The following is a 21,275-nucleotide window of genomic DNA, read 5'->3' on the forward strand; positions in this document are numbered from 1 at the left end:
CCCCGTGGCCAAAAGCTGTGTGAACTGTTGGTGGTTGACAGGGTCGGTCATTTGTATTGGATTACTGTATTAGTTTGTATGTTTGGCATAGTATGGAATACGCTCTGTGTGAACGTATTAACTCTGTGAAAGGTTATTCTAGATAACCATATCCAAATTTTTATTTGGGGTACTACTATTCCTACCCACCCCCGTTGCACATCGTCGTCATATCATTATTGGTGATGAGATATTCAAACCTATGACATAACAACCACCATCACCATTATTATCATCATCATCATCACTATCATTATTAATAGTGATGATGCTGATGATGATATTGGGCTTCTTTCATTTTCCATCTACCAAATGCATTCATAAGGCATAGGTTGGCACAGGGCTATAGTAGAAGACAGCCACGTTGCTGTGCCCTGGGATTGAACTCCAAACCACGCAACCATACTCGTCCTTCTCTTGTGTATTTCCCTTTGTTTTTCTTATTTTATTTCATTTTTTTTCTTTGGTTTTTGTCTTTTATTTACTTGTGAATTCTTCCTCCCAGGTTGCCAAACCTCGCATCGGAGAATATCATCCATCTCAGGTCCGTGCCGACATCACCGTCAACCTAAGTGTCAGACCGGAAATAAAATCTGAATGGGAAGGTACGAGACTAATTAATTTTTCTTTTAATTACTTTTAATTTAAACTAGCCCAAAAGCCACACGCCATGTGGACTTTTAAGCTAGCTCCTTTGGCCCAAAACTAAAGAAAGCAATGTTCAGGCTATATTATTAGCATTATCCTGCGATTGAGAATTTAAAATCACTTCTTTAACTTTCTAAGACATCTCAACGCTTCTAAAAGCAACCTTCGTTTGTTTGTTTACGTTCATCGTAATTTGAATTTAACATATGATAGCGTCTCACAAAGCAAGATTTCTATGCATCTTAAATTTGCAGAGGAACCTGTAGTGGGGGAGTTTAGCTCATTCGGTCAGAGCACCGCGACGCGTAATCACGGAGGTGTGAGTTCGAGTCTCATAGCTAACCACCTACACTTTTTTCTGCAAAATAGGGGTAGTTTATCCTGTTCAGGCTGTATCATTAGCATTATCCTGCGATTGAGAATTTAAAATCACTTCTTTAACTTATTATTATAATTATTGTTGTTGTTGTTGTTAATTTTCAGCTCTACGGAAACATGATGTGGCTTTCCTCATCACGGTGAAACCAACATCCCCTATTGGGACACCTTACAACTCTGAGAAACCTTTCAGTCCACAGGTTGGACTGACTTACGTTAGAGGCTGTGAAATTGAGGGTCTTCTTGATGACAACGGCAAAGTTATTGAAGAAGGTAAGGAACAACCTATCACCACACAATCAAGATCTTTTTGTGTCTGCACCAAAAATTAGAAAGAATCATTATTATTATTATTATTATCATCATCATCATCATCATTATTATTATTATCTAATTTCTTAGGTCCTGAACCCAAACCTGATCTCCATGGAGACACAAGAACCTTACGTGTGTGGCTTGACCCCAACCAATACCAACAGGATATGGCAAAAACTCTGAAAGGGGCCGAGGTAATTAAACTTACTTGATTACAAAAATATTACATCTAATTAAGTTAGTGCTAATGTACTTAATGTAGTTAGCCATAGCGGGCATGGTGTGTGACTAAGAAGCAAGCTTGCTTTTGAACCATGTGATTTTGGGTCCTGTCCCACTGCATGGCACCTTGGGCAAGTGTCTTTTACTATAGCCCTGGGCTGACCAATGCCATGTGAGTGGATATGGCAGAGAAAAACTGTGAGGAAGCCTATTGTATATACGTGTGTGTGTGTTTGTGTATGTATATGTATATATACACGAGGGGTGTTGAAAAGTTCCTGGCTTTAAGGGTGTCGTGAAAGGCCTGGTTGAAGGCCCAAGCCTCCAAGTTCTTTTACAGGGCTTAGAAAAACGGAAAGACCACTGCAATAAATGCAAATATGAGAGGGGAAATATGTTGGATAAAGTCATAATTAACTGATCCTCCTGTATTTTCTTTTACTCAAAACCAGGAACTTTGAAGCACCCCCTCATACATACTTATACACACACACACACACACACACACACACACATACATATTTCATCATCATCATCATCATCGTTTAACGTCCGCTTTCCATGCTAGCATGGGTTGGACGATTTGACTGAGGACTGGTGAAACCGGATGGCAACACCAGGCTCCAATCTAATTTGGCATACATACATACACACACATAGCGTCCTTATTCAGGGACCTTTTGAACAAGATGGGCTACTCAGCCTGAAGAAAATTCTAACTGGGTTGTTTATCTTGATATGAGATTACCATACTGCGCACATATGGTTGTGATACATGCGCCTGGTGTACCCTTATCAGACGGGTGGTCATGATGGGTATACTGGGCTTTGTATATCTTACCCCAGTGTCACTTTGTTGGCATGCACTGCTCTCTCACTCAATAATGATAACTTCTAATAATTATGATTTTGTCTTGTTAGGATGTGTACGAAACCTTCAATGTAATCATGAGAAGAAAACCCAAAGAAAACAACTTCAAGGCTGTTTTGGAGACAATTCGTGATTTGATGAACACAGACTGTGTGGTACCGAATTGGTTGCATGACTTGATTCTGGGTTACGGAAGCCCTGATGCTGCTCACTATTCTAAGTAAGTGCCCCCCCCTCCCTGCCAACCTTTATCACCATTTGTATGTAACCCTCGGGCATGCTCTGCTAGATGGGTAATGTCAGTGTGCATGGAGGACAGAGCGTAACGGATTTGAGAAAAAAATTGGGTATATGAGGCAGGCATGAGATGTAGAGAGGGGACTGCACTGGTATGGTCATGTGATGCGCATGGATGAGGATGGATTTGGGTCCAGTCGCACTGTGTGACAATTTGGGCAAGTGTCTTCTGCTATGGCCCTGAGCCAACCAAAAGTCTTCTGAGGGGATTTAGTTGATCGAAACTAGAAGAATCCTGTTGTGTGTTTTAGTGTATGCTTATGTGTGTGTGTCTCTTTGTCTTGACATCATGGGATAATTACTTCACCACCCAGCCATGGGGGTGGGGAGATATTACCCCCGCTTAGAAACAAGTGAGGGTTGGCAACAGGAAGGGCATTCAGCTGTTAAAAAAAATCAGCCTCGACCAATTCCATCCAACACAGGCAAGCATAGAATAGTTGATTTTAAAATGATGACGATGTTGATATCATCATCATCATCATCATCGTTTAACGTCCGCTTTCCATGCTAGCATGGGTTGGACGATTTGACTGAGGACTGATGAACCAGATGACTGCGCCAGGCTCCAATCTGATTTGGCAGAGTTTCTACAGCTGGATGCCCTTCCTAACGCCAACCACTCCGAGAATGTAGTGGGTGCTTTTACGTGATATAAATAAAACCTGTTGATTCTAATAATTACATATATTTTTATCTTTTTCTTTCCTTCTGCTCCTCTCACCACCACCACCACCACCCCCATCTCCAGGATGCCCAACCAAATCCCAACACTGGACTGGAACGACACATTTCTCAGTTCTCCCCACCTGAAAGAGAGTTTTCCTGATTCCGAAGTGATTATTGAACCCCAGAAGCAAGGGGTTGAACCTCAACCACCATTCAGGTATTGTTGACTTTGTCTCTATTTTTAGAAAACCCCCATAATCAGGCTGGTCCTTGAGTGGGTGAGAGATGCCCCTTTAAATATATACAGGCCTCTTTACATTGGTTTGTTTGTTTAGGTTTAACCTTTTAGCATTTAAACTGACCACATCCTGTCCAAATATTCTGCCTGTTTTATGTTCAGACTGGCCAGGTCTGACCTCTTACACTTACCCTACAATGTCATTCTAAAAATAAACATTCACATCGTTGAAATCTCAAAGAGATAAGTGGAAATTTTACTGGTGAGTGTGTTAAATTATAAAGCATTAAAAGAGAATGACTCTCCCCAGACACAACAGTATATATATGTGTGTGTGTGTGTGTGTGTGTATGTATGTCTTTGTGTTTGTCCCTCACCACCAGTGACTCACCAGTTCAGCTAAAAGCATTAGAATAAGTACCAGGCTTCAATGGAAAAAAAAGGTACTGGGGTTGATTTTATTCGACTAAAAAAAAAAAAAAACCTTCATTGTGGTGCCCCAGCATGGCCACAGTCTAAAGACTGAAAGCACTTAACAGAAAGTGTACAAGAAATAATATACCTGCTCACCTGCAACATTTGTCTGTACACACCTGTATTATACATGTTTTTAAATCTATAACATATTTCCTTGTCTGTCTGTGTGTCACCTATTGCTTATACCACGTCTTGTCTGTTTTCTTGCCAATGCTCCACAGACTCACCATGATGGCTGATAGTTCTTCATTGGAGAGAAGCACAAATGAAGAGAAAACTGGCCCCAAATCCACTGTCAACGCTGAAGCTCATATCATCCCAAATCGAGGCCCTTACACTTACAGTCAGCCGAAAAGGTAACAACTTGTAATTTATCCACCCATCATTATTAGGAATTGTATAAAACAACGTTAAAATATTTTGTGTATTGTAGACTTATAAGCAATTTATTGCAGATAAAATTTAACCACAAAATCCTAAATGGCATCCTCACAAGGGTCATACGAACCCTGGTTGAGTATCTCTGTCTTGTATATATTATGTGTGTGTGATTTATGTTCTCGTAGGAACACTGTGCCGTTCACACCAACGCAAATCGAGGCTATCCGAGCCGGAATGCAACCAGGTTTAACAATGGTGGTCGGACCTCCAGGGACTGGTAAAACAGATGTGGCTGTCCAGATCATTTCCAATCTTTACCACAACTTTCCGGATCAGCGAACACTCATAGTGACTCATTCTAACCAGGTGAGTAGAGGGACGTCTTGTTACCTTGTTGTCTTGTGTGTGTATATATTTCATCATCATCACCATCATCATCATCACCATCATCATCATCACCATCATCGTCATCACCATCATCATCGCCATTATCATCATCACCATTGCCGTCTTCACCATCACTATCGTCATCATCGTTGTCATCATCAACATCGTCATCATCATTTTAGCATCCACTTTCTCCATACTTGCTTGAGCTGCATGGAGTTTATTGAGGTAGACTTTTTTACAGTTGGATGCCCTTCCTGTCACTAACCCGCACCAGTTTCCAAGCAATGGAATATTCCCTCATGGCCAGACATCTCACAGAATAGAACTCACCCTCAGAGTGAAAGGCAGATTGTGTATAAAGACAGCTATGCTACATGGCAACAAAACATGGACTATTGACTGCAGAGGACATGCGTAGGCTTGAAAGAAATGAAGCCAGCATGTTTTGCTGGATGTGCATTGTCATTGTGCATGTACGGCAGAGTGTAAATAGTTTGAGAGAAAACTTGGGTATAAGAGGCATCAGATGTAGTGTGCAAGAGAGAAGACTGCACTGGTGTGGTCATGTGATGCGTATGGATGAGGGCAGCTGCGTAAAGAAGTGCTGATCTCTAACTGTGAAGGGAATCTGTAGAAGAGGTAGACCCTGGAAGATGTAGGGTGCAGGGATGACAAAGGATTTTCAGATGTTGAGCCTCACTGACCGAGATGACAAGGGGCCGAGACATCTGGTGATTTGCTGCGCTTGTGAAGACACACCCAGCTAAGTAAAATTGAGGCCATCCGTACATACAGGTATGTCCTTCATGGCCGTGTCCCCACCACCACCACAATCTGTTCCTCCCCCATGCAAAACCTCTCCACAACCCATCTTCCCCCACCCTTGACCACCACCCGCTGCATATGACATACAATACGTTTGGAATAGCACAATGTGTTTGTTACTGTTTTTTTCTCTTGTAGGCCCTCAATCAGCTTTTTGAGAAAATCATTGCATTGGACATAGACGAGCGCCATTTGCTTCGACTGGGTCACGGAGAAGAGGCACTGGAGACTGAGAAAGATTACAGCAGGTCTGACTCCAATATATGTTCATTGTTGTTGTTGGTATTTGTAAGTCTTGTTGCCGTCGGCGTCTTTGCCATTGTCATCGTTGTGTTAATGTCCACCTTTCCGTACTGGCATGGGCCGGACAGTTTGAGTGGATCCAGCAAGCTGTGTTGTCAGCTTTTGCATAGTTTCTATGGCTGGATCATCATCGTCATGGCCGTTGCCATCACCACCGCTGTAAAGCGGCTGGAATTAAACCCATACCAGCATGGAAAACGGACATTAACCCTTTTAGCATTCAGATTATTCTGCCAAATGTAATGTTTATTGTTTTAAATTAATCATGCATTATCTCATAGTTTTGAAATTTTGATGATAGGCGTAGGAGTGGCTGTGTGGTAAGTAGCTAGCTTACCAACCACATGGTCCCGGGTTCAGTCCCACTGCACGGCATCTTGGGCAAGTGTCTTCTACTATAGCCTCGGGCCGACCAAAGCCTTGTGAGTGGATTTGGTAGACGGAAACTGAAAGAAGCCCGTCGTATATATGTATATATATATGTATGTGTGTGTGTATGTTTGTATGTGTGTGTTTGTCCCCCCAACATCGCTTGACAACCGATGCTGGTGTGTTTATGTCCCCGTAACTTAGCGGTTCGGCAAAAGAGATCGATAGAATAAGTACTAGGCTTCTAAAGAATAAGTCCTGGGGTCGATTTGCTCGACTAAAAGGCGGTGCTCCAGCATGGCCACAGTCAAAAGACTGAAACAAGTAAAAGAGTATGTGTTGTTTGTTTATTTTTGGAATGACATAGGATAGGTGTAAGAGGCCAGAGCTGACCAGTTGAATATAGAACAGACAGAATATTTTGGCCGAGTATGGCTGGTTAAACAACTGCAACCACAACACTGCTGATACCATGGCAACAGAGAGCAATAGAAAAAGTACTAGACTTGCAAAGAATGAGTCCTGGGGTCGATTTGTTTGACTAAAGGCGGCGCTCCAGCATGGCCATAGTCAAATGACTGAACCAAATAAAAGAATATATAATTACATATAATGTAATTAATATCGTTCGGTAACCCATTAACATTTAGAATATTTCGTTAAATGTAATGCTTATTTATTTGCACGGTAATTAATCAAGCATTATTTGCACGGTAATTAATCAAGCATTATCTCATAGTGTTTATTTTTAGAATGACATTGTAGGGTCAGTGTGAGAGGCAAGGTTTAGTTGGCTTGAGCATAAAACAGGTGGGATATTTAAGCTGAACATGGTCAATTTACACAGGTATCAATACAAATATGGTGTTAACATGTGTTGTTAAATCCGACAGGTATGGCCGTGTTAATTACGTCCTCGCGCAGCGACTGGAGCTGCTTGATGAAGTGGCACGACTGCAGGAGAGTTTAAATGTCCAGTGTGATATGTCATACACCTGTGAAACAGCTGGATATTTTTACCTGTACCAGGTGAGTTGAACTTTGACCTTAGTAATGTGTGTTCATTACCAGCATTTTTTAAAATATGGGTTACATTTTAAACTTTCTTTTACTGTAATTGTTTCCATGTAAATGTGTGTGCACACATACACACTTACAGGAATACACACACACACACACACACACGTATATATGTATAAAACAATGAAGGCAGCTATATGCAATATAAAACCAGAAAAGAAAAATTCAGTTGTCACTAGCTGTGACTGAGGGGGCTGGGTGGCAGCACCTGCATTGCTAGAAATAAGAGTTAAAAACCCTTAGAGCTGCAACAAAGCACATTTTCGTCTCTAAGGATTTTTAGCTCTTATTTATAGTTTGTGAAGACCTGTTGAACTGAGTGAAATTGTAGTCATGACCGATACCAGTGCCGCCTGACTGGAACCCGTGGCAGTGGCTCGTAGAAAGCACCATTTGAGCATGGCCAACGACAGAGTTACCTGGCTGGCTCCCATGCCGGTGGCCCATAAAAGCACCCACTACACTCTTGAAGTGGTTGGTGTTAGGAAGGGCATCTAGCTGTAGAAACTTTGCCAGATCAGATTGGAGCCTGGTACAGCCTTCTGGCTCGCCAATCCTCAGTCAAACCGGCCAACCCATGCCAGCATGGAAAGCGGACATTAAACGACGATGATGATATATATATATATACACACACACACACACACACACACACACACTTATATTTGTCATGTCATACACAAAACCCTTGTCGTATTTTCTCCAACCAATAACCATTCCCTCTTTCCTAAATTCTTCAGGTTTTGGCACGATGGGAAGAATTTGAAAGTAAAATCACAAATGCAGAATCAAAGGTTGGTTGTCTTCCACTTGTTTTATTTATTTTATTTTTTTCCTTTCCCTCTGACATATTTTGTTGTTGCTGTTTAGTACCAGGTCAGTCCTAAATGAACTGACCTTTGGTCAAAAGCTGGTTATCTAAATGTGACAGAATTGCTTCTGCTGCTGCTACTGCTGTTATAGTTTAGTACCAGGTCAGTTCTATGGTCAAATGACTGTTCTTTTAGTATTTGTTGTATTATTTCTGTGACATTTAATTGTGGCTTTACAAGATTATATAATATGATGCCCACATAATTTTGGGGTATTTTTTCATAAAAAGAAAACTGAGAAATTCTTATTAAATTGTATTTGGAAATTATTATATAACTGTATATATAAATGAATATATATATATATATATATATATATATATATATATATATGTAGTAGTCAAATGACTGATGCAAGTAAAAGAATAAAAGAATATATACACACACACACACACACACACACACATATATATATATATATATATATATATATACCCTTTTAGATAAAAAAAAAAAAGAGAAAGAAAATAGAAAGCATGTGACAATGCAAAAAGTCAGTCTCTGGGGAATGTCCAGTTATGCAAGTTCCATTAATCCATATAACAATAGGGGATTTGAATGGGTTAACGGAACCTGCATAACTGAACATTTCCCAGAATGTTTTCCTTCTGAAGATGGGTCTTTGCACCTGAAATATAAAGGTTTTATAAAACTTTCTACATTGTCAGAAGCTTTCTATTTTCTCTCTTTCTTTTTTTTACTGTCTTCGATGTTACAATGCTTCAAGCAAACTTCAATGTTACAACGCTCTTTTATGTCCTTTTATTTTTTGTTTGTTTCAGTTATTAGACTGAAATATTTATTTTATTTATTTACTCTATTTTTACCATCTGGTACTCAGGAGAATAACCTGACAATTGTGAAAGACCTGTTCCCGTTTACCAAATTCTTCAGCAATGCCCCTCAGCCGTTGTTCACCACAGAATCATTCCAGAAAGATCTGGACATTGCTAAAGGTTGTTTCAGACATATCAAGAAGATCTTCACACAGTTGGAGGTGAATAAACCTTATTTCTTTATTTCAATATCTTTTCTTTAGATGAAGGGTTAAAGTGATTTAAATTAAAACCTTCAAAATTTCCTGTTAATTTATGTTTCGAACACCAGATTAATTACGACAAAAGAGATTTTCCTAAATTCTTCGTTATTTCCAAAATTAATTGAAGCAAAAGCTGTCTTTCACCAGAGATGTAATAGGCAAAGGTAGGGTTGTGGGTGAGTGTGGTGGTGGCATTGGTGACACCAGTAGCAATGTTGCTGGTGGTGATGGTGGTCGTTGCGTTCTTCGTTTTCTTCTTCTTCTTCTTCTTCTTCTTCTTCTTCTTCTTCTTCTTCTTCTTCTTCTTCTTCTTCTTCTTCTTCTTCTTCTTCTTCTTCTTCTTCTAATGTCTGATGCTAACAGGTTCACAAGATGGTGTTGAGGGGATTGTTACTATGGAATGTAAGGGCAGTGAGAATGTGGTTGGGCGAACCAGATATATCGTCACAGATGCAAAAAGGTCAGCCAAGTAACAGTTTTTCTCTTTCTTTTCTCTTTCTCTCTCTCTCTCTCTCTCTTATGGCAACCTCCAGGAATTCCGTGCATTCGAGTTGTTGCGCAGCGGCGCCGACCGTGCAGACTACTTGTTGATAAAAGAAGCCAAAATCATTGCAATGACCTGCACCCATGCAGCATTGAAACGCAGAGACCTCGTCCAAGTCGGATTTAAGGTAAAGTGCACATTAATAAACATTATTTTCCTCCTTCTGTCTTGCTGTTGTTACTGTTGCTGTTGTGTTTATGCCAGTAACAGCATTTGCAGTGTTTGATCTTGAGTGTTATATCAATCCTGTCCTGGTTAGCAAACCTATTATCAAAAATAGACGGACAGGCGGGACTGAAGGGAAGTTTGGCTGCTGTTTCTAGCAGGTTAAATGACAATTATAAAGACTCTCTAATTAGTTTGTCTTTTACTGATTTTTATAGTGTAGTGAGGGACCATGCTGGAGGCTCCTTTATTATTATTATTATTATTATTATTATTATTATTATTATTATTATTATTATTATTATTATTATTATTATTATTATTATTATTATTATTATTATTATTATTATTATTATTATGGTGGCAAGCTGGCAGAATGGTTAGCATGCCGGGCGAAATGCTTAGCAGTATTTCGCCTGTCGCTACATTCTGAGTTCAAATTTCGTCTAGGTCAGCTTTGCCTTTCATCCTTTCGGGGTCGAGGAAATAAGTACCAGTTAAATACTGGGACCGATGTAATTGACTAACCCCTCCCCTCAAGTTTCAGGCCTTGTGATTACAGTAGAAAGCATCATTATCATTATCGTTATTATTATTAGGGCAGTGAGCTGGCAGAATCGTTAGCACGCTGGGCAAAATGCTTAGCGGCATGTCGTCCTTCACCGTGCTCTGAGCTCAAATTCCACCAAGGTCGACTTTGCCTTTCATCCTCTCAGGGTCAATAAATCAAGTACCAGTTGAGTACTGGGGTCAATGTAATCGACAACCCCCCTCCCCCAATTTCAGGCCTTGTGCCTAGAGTAGAAAGGGTTGTTGTTGTTGTTGTTTTTATTGTTATTGCTAAGCAAGCTGGCAGAATCGTTAGCGTGCCCACCCCGAAGATTTCAAGCCTTGTACCTGTACTAGAAAGAACTGTTATTGTTGTTGAGGTTGTTGTTATGAAATTCTTATTTATTTTTATTTCAGTTTGATAATATCTTAATGGAGGAAGCGGCACAAATTCTTGAAATCGAAACATTCATACCATTGTTGCTTCAGGTAATTACAGTGTGTGTGTGTGTGTATATGTGAGTATATGTATATGTGTGTGTGTGAGAGAGAGAGAGAGAGAGAGAGTCAGATAGTATGAGTGTGGCTAAGGGTGTATGTAAAGTGAAAGAGAGTGCAAGAGATTTGACTGCTATTTCTAGCAGTTTGAGTGACTCTGTAAAGGCTTTTTATTCTATTATCGTTTGCTTTAAATTAGACCTAATGAATAAAGGTGCTCCAGATGTGACCCTCCCACTTGTTATTTGGGCATAGTGCATCTGAGACTACATTAATGCGTTTTTTTCTGTTTAAAGACAGAAGATTATGATTTACAGGAGAATTGGCTGCTATTTTTAGCAAATTGAGCACAACCCCACCCACCTCGGCTCTTTCTCTGCTACTGTTGTTTTAGCCTCTCAACACCCAGCACAAAGCCACTGCCCTCTCTACTACCCCACCCCATCACTTGAGGGTCTTTCTTTGTCTTTCCAGCTACTCCCATCTACCCTTATTCAATGCAGAGCAGCCCTGTATCTCCTCTTACAGCAAGACATCTCTGCCTGTCCCTCTATTATACATCAGCCTCTCAACACCCAGCATGAAACCACCTGCTTCTTTACTATGCTCCCTCCCCCACAGTCAAAGGAGACTTTTGTTGTCTTGCAAGTTATACAGCAACCTCACTGATGCTGGTGCCATGCAAAAAAGCACCCAGTACACTCTGTATGCTGGTTGGCATTAGGGAGGGCATCCAACTGCAGAAACCAGGCCAAAACAGACAATGGAGCCTAATGCCTCCCTCTTGCTAGTCGGATCCTGTCAAACTGCCCAACTTATACCAGCATGGAATACAGTCATTAAATGATGATGTACCTAGGACTCCATTATCCAATGTCTTCTTGTTTCAAGACAGAACGTTGTAATTTGAGGCAAAAAGAGCTGCTATTTCTTGCAAGTTTAACCTTTTAGTATTCAGATTTTTCTGTCAAATGTGATTCTTATTTATTCACATTGTTTTGAATTAATCCTGCATTATCTCATAGCTTTGAGATTTCAATGATGTAATTGTTTATTTGTAGAATAATATTGTAGGGTAAGTGTGAGAGGCTGGATCTGGCTAGTTTGAAAATAAAACAAGTAGATTATTTTGGCCAGATATTGTTGGTTTATATTGCTAAAGGATTAATGAAAATGTAAAGACAGTTCCATCATTGGTTTGGTTCTGGGACCTGATTTCGGGTTGAGGTGTTTAACAATTCCTAACTGGTTCTTCATCACACTAATCCCTGACTATCACTGTTTCTCCACAAATTCTTTCAGAATCCCGAAGACGGTCTGAATCGATTGAAACGCTGGATCATGATTGGTGACCATCATCAGTTGCCACCAGTCATCAAGAACATGGCGTTCCAGAAATATTCCAACATGGAACAGTCACTCTTCACCCGACTGGTACGTCTTGGAGTTCCAACAGTTGACCTCGACGCCCAAGGCAGAGCACGTGCAAGGTAAAGCAAACCAGAGTTCTGTTTCTGTGTCTTAGTTATGGTTGGGGGTTGTTTGGGCCATCTCTGAGCTGATTTCTGATCAGAGACATTCCAGCCATGACTATCTATTTGGTTTAAAAAATTTTTTTTTTTTTCTTTCAGAAATATTGGTATGTGGTAAGAAATTTGCTTCCCAACCACATCATATTTTGACTCTCTCTTTACTCTTTTACTTGTTTCAGTCATTTGACTACGGCCATGCTGGAGCACAGCCTTTAGTCGAGCAAATCGACCCCAGGACTTATTTTTTGTAAGCCTAGTACTTATTCTATCGGTCTCTTTTGCCGAACCACTAAGTTACGGGGACGTAAACACACCAGCATCGGTTGTCAAGCGATGTTGGTGGGACAAACACACACACATACATATATATATATATATATATATATATATATATATATATATACATATATATATATATATACATATATACGACAGGTTTCTTTCAGTTTCCGTCTACCAAATCCACTCACAAGGCTTTGGTCGGTCCGAGGCTATAGTAGAATACACATGCCCAAGGTGCCACGCAGTGGGACTGAACCCAGAACCATGCGGTTGGGAAGCAAACTTCTTAACTTCACAGCTATTCCTGCCCCTTCTTTATATTTGTGAATATTATTTCCCAATTGTTTTTTTTTTTTTGTTCTGTTGCAGGAACCATCACCACTAGTTTCCTTGGATTCTTGCTAAAAATTTCCATGTCTTTTCTTTTGGCAGCTTGAGTAACCTGTATAACTGGAGGTACCGCAAACTTGGCAATCTGCCTCATGTTTTGGTTTCACCAGAGTTCCAAATGGCCAACGCAGGATTTGTCTACGACTACCAGCTTGTCGATGTACAAGACTTCAACGGTGTCGGCGAATCAGAGCCGAACCCATTTTTCTATCAGGTGAGAGTAGATGTTTCAGGTGATCATCACCACCACCGTCGTCATCACTATCACCATCATCATCATCAGCGTCGTCATCGCCACCACCACCATTATCACCATCACCATCATTATCACCACCACCACCACCACCACCATCATCATCATCATCACCTCCAGCATCAGCGTCGTTATTACCACCGTCATCATTATCATCATCATCAGTGTCGTCATCACCACCACCACCACCATCACCATCATCCTCATCCTCATCTCAATCACCACCACTACCATTGCCGTCATCATTTTACATCAGTTTTTCCATGCTGGTATGGGTTGGTCAGGATTTCTGAGGCATTGCTCTTGGTCAGATATTTTTCCTGGAATGCCAACTCTTCCAGGAATTTTGTGGGTGTACCTTTTCCCAAATACACTCCATAAATTATCCAAATGTCCATAATGATAAAACCAAATCAGAGGAGAAATTCTGTTTCATACTTGACAGGAATTTTGGACATATTTAGATTTACATGGACTGCTAGGCATTGGTTTACCATTATCATCATCGTTTAACGTCCGCTTTCCATGCTAGCATGGGTTGGACGATTTGACTGAGGACTGGTGAAACCGGATGGCAACACCAGGCTCCAGTCTGATTTGGCAGAGTTTCTACAGCTGGATGCCCTTCCTAACGCCAACCACTCAGAGAGTGTAGTGGGTGCTTTTACGTGTCACCCGCACGAAAACGGCCGCGCTCGAAATGGTGTCTTTTATGTGCCACCCGCACAAGCCAGTCCAGGGGCACTGGCAACGATCTCGCTCGAAAATCCTACAGGGAACGAAAATCGTTATCATAAATTTATAGAAAATGCACAATTTTAGAAGCAGACATTTTATTTTTATTTCAATTTTTAATTTTTTTATTATTTACATTTAATCCTTTCTTTCTCTGTCTTGTCATCATAGAACCTGGCAGAGGCTGAGTATACCGTGGCTGTGTTTATGTACATGAGGTTACTAGGTTACCCAGCTGAGAAGATCTCCATACTGACCACCTATAACGGTCAGAAACACTTGATCCGTGACGTCATAGCCCAGAGATGTGGCAACAATCCTTTCATTGGACGACCCCACAAGGTAAACACATGATTTGATTTTATTGACCCTGGGGGATATACACATGGTTCTAGGTTCAGTTCCACTGTGTGGCACCTTGGGCAAGTGTCCTCTACTATATCCTCAGGCCGACCAAAGCCTTGTGAGTGGATTTGGTAGACTGAAACTGAAAGAAGCCCGTTGTATGTGTGTGTGTATGTTTGTGTATCTGTGTTTGTTCCCTGTCCCCCCACCATCACTTGACAACCGATGCTGGTGTGTTTATGTCCCTGTAACTTAGCAGTTTGGCAAAAGAGCCCTGATAGAATAAGTACGAGGCTTACAAAGAATAAGTCTTGGGGTTGATTTGTTCAACTAAAGGCGATGCTCCAGCATGGCCGCAGTCAAATTACTGAAACAAATAAAAGAATGTATATGAGGTGGGTGATGAAAAGTTCCTAGCTTTAAGGGTATCGTGAAGGGTTCTGTTGGAGGCCCAACCTTCAGGTTCTTATACAGGACTTTGAAAAACTGAAGGACCGCTTGCAATGAATGTGTGAATCTGAGGTTGAATAAAATCATAATTAACTGCTCCTCTTGTATTTTCTTTTACACAAAGCCAGAAACTTTTCAGCCCCCCCCCCTCATGTGTGTGTGTGTGTTGCATACTAGGATGGGAAATTTTGGGAGAGTGGGGAGGCAAAAGAAAGAAAGAGAGAGATATATGTACAGTGACAGAGATGGATGTCAGAGATATGTAAGGACTGATGTAGTGAGGAGGAGGCCCTCAATGGCAGATATGAGAGAGTGATGAGATTGATAGCACATAGGAGGGAAAGTGAGAGAAAGACATGCCTCTATACTTTTATAGTCTGTGTGTGTGGATGTGGGAATAATTTATCTGGAATATATTTCATTTTTCTGATTGTTGATGTTGTTGTTGTTTAGGTGACAACAGTTGATCGTTACCAGGGTCAACAAAACGACTACATCTTATTATCTCTTGTCAGAACGAAAGCTGTGGGACATCTGCGGTGAGTTTCGATTGTTTTTCTTCACATGTTTATCTCTTTATCATCATCACCACCATCTCCACCACCACATCAACTTCATCTTCTTTATCACCATCACCACCACCGCCATCATCACAATCACCACTATCATCATCATCATCATCATCATCATCATCATCATCATCATCATCACTGACACTATTAATAATGTGCGTTTCTGTTTTGCAGCGATGTGCGGCGTCTTATTGTTGCATTGTCCCGTGCACGTCTGGGATTATACGTTTTTGCACGTGTCTCCCTCTTCCGCAACTGTTTCGAACTAACTCCAGCGTTTAATAAGGTTAGTTGCTACGAGCTTCCCTTCAACACTTTGTATGTGTGCGCCTGCATGCATGTGTGTGTGTGTGTTTGTGTGCTTAAACATACATTTATATGTATGTATATACATGCTTTCATACCATCGTTATCGTCATCATCATATATCATCCATTTTCCATGCTGGCATGGGTTGGAAGGTTTGCCAGGAACTTGCAAGCCGAATGGCTGCACCAGGCTCCATTTGTCTGTTTTGGCAAGGTTTCTAAGGCTGGATGCCCTTCCTAACACCAACCACTCCCTAACACTCAGTGTACTGGGTAATTTTTACATGACACCAAGCTGGGTGCTTTTTCTATGAAATTAACATGAGTGCTTTCTGTGTGGCGCCAACACAGGTGTTTTTGACATGGCACCGTCACATGTGCTTTTGACAGGGTGCCAGTATGAGTGTCTTTTACATGGCACCAGCATGGGTGCTTTCTATGTGATGCCAGCATGGGTGATTTTTATGCGGCGCCAGCACCTGCAGGGTTCTCAAGTATCTTGCAAAACAAGAGCATCTCAGCTGAGAGAGGGAGAGGAACCAAGAGAAGTGGCCATGTGCCAGGTGAGAGGTTGTATTAGCATTCACCACCACTACCGTGGAGGTGCGTGGCTTAGTGGTTAGGGTGTTGGACTCATGATCATGAGATCGTGGTTTCGATTCCCGGACTGGGCAACGCATTGTGTTTTTGAGCGAAACACTTATGAGTCGGTAAGACTCTAGAAGGGAACTATATAAAAAAAAAATTTTTTAACCCACCACCACCACCACCTTTTACAATTTGTTGTCCTCCCCCCTAAATATATTCGTTACCATTCTGGCCCTTGCCGGACGTTAACATGCTTTATCTCCCTTCTATTTTGCAGCTAACGAGTCGACCAATTAATCTGCACCTGACACCAACAGAAATCTACCCTCCAGTACGGAAGGTGAGTAGTTTGCGAGGAGCATCACCATCTTCACCACCGCTACCAGAGTAGCACCACACACACACACACATAAATTTAAATAGCGGTTAAAATAGCCTCATTAAGGGATAAAAATACCCAATGAATTACTGGTTCATTACGTATTTTTCTTTATAAATAGTAATATTCATAAAATAATAGGTTTAAGTATAAATCTTGTTTTATAAATATTCAAATTAAAATTCAGAAAATGGAGGTGAAGAGTTAATATAATTTATTAATTGCAAAATTAATAAATTAATTAGCATGTGGTTTGTCAAATGCTTTTTCCCACAAGAGGTTTCATAAATGTCCAGGCAGCAGTCCTGTTAAGCATCACAGATTCTACAGTGGCATGGAAGAAGGTACTTTTAAACACTGGGTAGTGATGACTTCCAGATGACATTGGCCATTGAGAATAGCCCATGTTTTCGCAAGACATATTTTTACAATCTTTTCAGTTAAAATGAAGGACTAGTGACCCTGTACCTTCGTTTTAACTAAATAAATCTGAGAAAGAGGGACTCTGCCCTTCATTTAAATTAAATAAGTACAGGTATGGCTGTGTGGTTGCAAAGCTTGCTTCCTAATCATATGGTCTTTGGTTCAGTCCCACTGCATGGTACCTTGAGCAAGTGTCTTGTACTATAGCTCCAGGTAAACCAAAGCCTTGTGAGTAGATTTGGTAGATGGAAACCGAAAGAAGCCCATTGTATGTGTGTATAATGTTGTGTGTTTATGTATATACTGGTGTGTGTATTTGTGTGCTCTCTTGTTTAGACATCACTTGATGATTGTAAATCAAATGAGGGTTGATGACAGGAAGGGCATCCAGCCATAGAAAACCTGTGTGGACAAATTCTGACTGACCCATGCAAGCATGGAGAAGTGGACATTAAATAATGATGATGATGAGGAGGAGGAGATCTAAGAAAGGGAATGCACTGCCCATAGCTTGTCACAATCTCATATTCATGCCATTTGTCCTCTCACCTGGTCAGATTAACACCTGATATTTGAGCGGCTTTTATCTTACCTGTTGTTGTTTTTCCAAGTTATTAAATGTTCATTGTTGTTGTTGTTGTTGTTGTTATTTCCAATGACAGGTCACAGAACTGGCTTACGGTAAAGTTGTTGTGATGGAAGACATGGCTCAGATGGCACAGTTTGTCTTTGATTTCTACAACTCCAAAGTTGATTCCCTCATGCGCCAACGAACTTTCGCCAAAGTAAGTGTTACCTGCTGCTTCGTTTCAGTATCTCGTCTCGTTATTTATTCATCTGCAGACAAAGAAATAGGAGTACAAAGTACATTGAAGTACTGACCACATATGTAGATGTAACCAGTAGTGTAAAATAGCTTGAAATACTGACCATATATGTAGATTTAACAGCCATTCTATTGGCGCCAGGCCTGAAATTGTGGGTGAAGGGGCTCATCAAATACATCAACCCCAGTGCTTAACTGGAACTGATATCATCAACCCTGAAAGAATGACAAGCAAAACTGTCCTTGGCGCCATCTGAATTCAGAGTGTAAAGACAGACAAAATGTCGCTAAGTATTTTATTTGGCATGCTAACGAATCTAGCAGCATACTGCCCTCCTAATAATGATAAGAGTAATCCTTTCTGCTATTAGCACAAGGCCTGGAATTTGGTGGAGGGGACAAGTTGATTACTCTGTTGATTGTTTCAGCTGGAATCCCCATCGTCATAACTGACAAAGCCAATCATGTACGTAAATGTATGTTATGCTGTATATATTATATTGTATGTTATGCTGTATATATTGAAGATATATAGTGGCAGTGTATATTTAATAGTATGTTTTGGTCTAGAATAAACCTAAGATTTCTGCCACATTCCTACCTAACTTTTACATTTTATTTCTTTTATTTACAGCGATGATGTTGGACAGAAATAGATTTTTCACAGAATCTTTGGCATCTTTAGTGTGAGAAACGAACAGACTCACGAACAGACAGACGGTTACCTGTCCTAGAACAGCTATGATTGACCAATGACTCATGTCTCATAAACAACAGACTTTACAGAAATCACTCCCTTCTCTCTCATTCATTCTTCTCATCCTTTTTTATTATAACCCCTTCTCTCTCTCTTTCTCTCTCTCTCTCTCATCTTTGGCCCTAAATTTCATATTTCAAATTCAAAAATATATTTCCCCAAGGTCCTTTACTTTGATCTTGTAACTCAGAAACAAATATTTTAATTTTAAAAACCAATGGAGTCCAGAAATTATAGAACAGGATTGAATGAATTTCAGCATTTTGTTGCATTATAGTCTTCTCTTCTGAATCAACTTTACCCTGGGATCAAACATAACTAAGTCCTACACAGCCCTCAGTTTAATATTTGAGATGACCATCGTGAGGTTAAATGCATGAGTTTTGTTTTGTACTTTCTCCATAATTGTCTTTTTACAGTTGTTTTTCTCATTATTGTTCAATTTTTGTGTTTATATGTTTCTTCTCCTAACAGCTTCAATAGAAGCTGTTGACACTGCTGGATTGAGTAGTTCTGTTGCTAGGTGTTGAAACTGCATTGACATTCAGTCAACAGCTGATGAAAGGATATTGAGTCTCTTTTGTGTTCATTTGGTTTTCACTCTCATCTTCTTTACCCACTTAATTCTGGGTAGATCGTGGGTCTTGTCAGAAGCAACCATCTCCAGTTGATCTGGATGGATTCTCAAGCAATACCAACTGATCTCATGGATGTTATCCGACCATCTTGCTCATGATCTACCCCTGGGTCTCATACTGGTATCTATCTGTCTGTGTGTGTGTGTGTGTGTGTGTGTATTGGTTGAAGGATATATGACAAGTGCTTCTAGCCAACAAAGAGACCTCTATACATGGTTGCTTAATCCGCTAAAAATAGCAGCCAAATTTTATTCAGATCCCACACTTCTGTCGTCTTAAAAGAAAAGGACAACACCAGGCAATGAGACCCTGGTCTCCATGTACGTAGGAAAAAAACAGGGTGGTCATGGATAGAATGCCTCTGATTATATGTCTGATCTATAAGAGCTGACTTGGGGCTAAACAACAACAAGGCAGGCAGGTACTTATTCTACTGATCCCTGGTTGGATGGAATTCATATTAACCCTTGGCAGGATTTGAAATCAGATATAGAAGGATGGAACTAAATACAGTTGTACATTTACTTCTCCTCTCCATTGTTTCAGACACTCCATTACCCGTACAATAATCGTCTTTACTGGTCTCGGTCATAAGTTTTTGACCATGCTGGAGCAATACCGTCAAAGGTTTTAGTTGGTTACTTTGACCCTGTTATTTGTTTCAATGAATGGTTGCTTATTTATCAATCTGGAAGGGACGAGGGCCACCAGCCATCTTTTTTTCTTTAGTAATTCTTGTATGGTGTTTAATATATTTAGATTTTCTTACACACAGTACACTTTCCAGGTCAATCCAATTAATACGTAAATAACAATTAATCCTTTTCTTAACATATTTCTATTGTTTCAATTAATTTTGAAAATAATGAAGAATTTAGTACAACTTTTTCATTATAAAGCTGGTGTTTGGAACATGAATTAACATGAAATTTTGAAGGAAGGTTTTAATTTAGATCACTTTAACCCTTATGTTACCATATCCTTGTTGGAATATACTGGCTTTGGTTCAATTAATTCTTAAAATAATGAAGAATTTATTAAAATAACTTTGTCGTTATTAAGCTGGAGTTTGGAACATAAATTAAAAATGATATTTTCATGAAAGATTTTTCAATTTAGATCTCTTTAAAACAAGAAAGTTTGTATCACAGAATCAAGAAAATTTTCAGGCGACTTAGTATCAGAACGGCTAAAGGTATCTTCCTTTCTCGAATGATGCAGTGATTCAGAACCAGCAGACCATCATGTCACTGTCTGTCTGTCTGTCTATCTATATACGGAGAGAGAAAGTTACGGGAGAGAGAGAGAGACTCACACAGTATCAACAGTTATTGTTAAAAAATGCTTGAAAAATAGCAAACTTCAAGAACAAAAAAATTCTATCCTACCCCTCATTTCAAACTGTTCTTCTTTCATCCATCTCGTACACTTCAAAAGAAACACTTCATCTCCATTTTACAAGTTTTGTATAATAATAATAATAATAACAATGATAATATCATCCTTTTCATCATTTGAATTCTGTTTGCCATACTGCTATACACGCATGGATTTATGTATGTATATGCATCTTTTGTTAAATAAAATATTAAAAAAAAAAATACATTAATAATCTTTGAATATTTTCA

The 21,275-nt window shown here is 39.9% G+C and overlaps 1 protein-coding gene across 2 annotated transcripts in view; it reads left to right on the top strand.

Annotated features, from left to right (window-relative positions):
* Nucleotides 1–21,275, top strand: part of LOC106878040 (RNA helicase aquarius) — a 127,081-nt gene extending 105,806 nt beyond the window's left edge. For both annotated transcript variants that reach the window (XM_089342132.1, XM_089342133.1), the window contains 21 exons: nucleotides 545–644; nucleotides 1,171–1,338; nucleotides 1,468–1,574; nucleotides 2,524–2,693; nucleotides 3,522–3,656; nucleotides 4,376–4,510; nucleotides 4,721–4,901; nucleotides 5,889–5,998; nucleotides 7,316–7,451; nucleotides 8,243–8,296; nucleotides 9,216–9,371; nucleotides 9,947–10,084; nucleotides 11,089–11,160; nucleotides 12,472–12,659; nucleotides 13,416–13,587; nucleotides 14,533–14,703; nucleotides 15,610–15,695; nucleotides 15,903–16,014; nucleotides 16,902–16,964; nucleotides 18,089–18,211; nucleotides 18,887–21,275. In XM_089342132.1, the coding sequence (XP_089198258.1) occupies nucleotides 545–644; nucleotides 1,171–1,338; nucleotides 1,468–1,574; nucleotides 2,524–2,693; nucleotides 3,522–3,656; nucleotides 4,376–4,510; nucleotides 4,721–4,901; nucleotides 5,889–5,998; nucleotides 7,316–7,451; nucleotides 8,243–8,296; nucleotides 9,216–9,371; nucleotides 9,947–10,084; nucleotides 11,089–11,160; nucleotides 12,472–12,659; nucleotides 13,416–13,587; nucleotides 14,533–14,703; nucleotides 15,610–15,695; nucleotides 15,903–16,014; nucleotides 16,902–16,964; nucleotides 18,089–18,211; nucleotides 18,887–18,892 (2,583 nt within the window). In that variant the 3' untranslated portion in view covers nucleotides 18,893–21,275. The remainder of the gene's footprint in view (nucleotides 1–544; nucleotides 645–1,170; nucleotides 1,339–1,467; nucleotides 1,575–2,523; nucleotides 2,694–3,521; nucleotides 3,657–4,375; nucleotides 4,511–4,720; nucleotides 4,902–5,888; nucleotides 5,999–7,315; nucleotides 7,452–8,242; nucleotides 8,297–9,215; nucleotides 9,372–9,946; nucleotides 10,085–11,088; nucleotides 11,161–12,471; nucleotides 12,660–13,415; nucleotides 13,588–14,532; nucleotides 14,704–15,609; nucleotides 15,696–15,902; nucleotides 16,015–16,901; nucleotides 16,965–18,088; nucleotides 18,212–18,886) is intronic.

Source organism: Octopus bimaculoides, chromosome 25, assembly GCF_046866305.1.
Source record: "Octopus bimaculoides isolate indiv1 chromosome 25, ASM4686630v1, whole genome shotgun sequence".
NCBI lineage: Eukaryota > Metazoa > Mollusca > Cephalopoda > Octopoda > Octopodidae > Octopus > Octopus bimaculoides.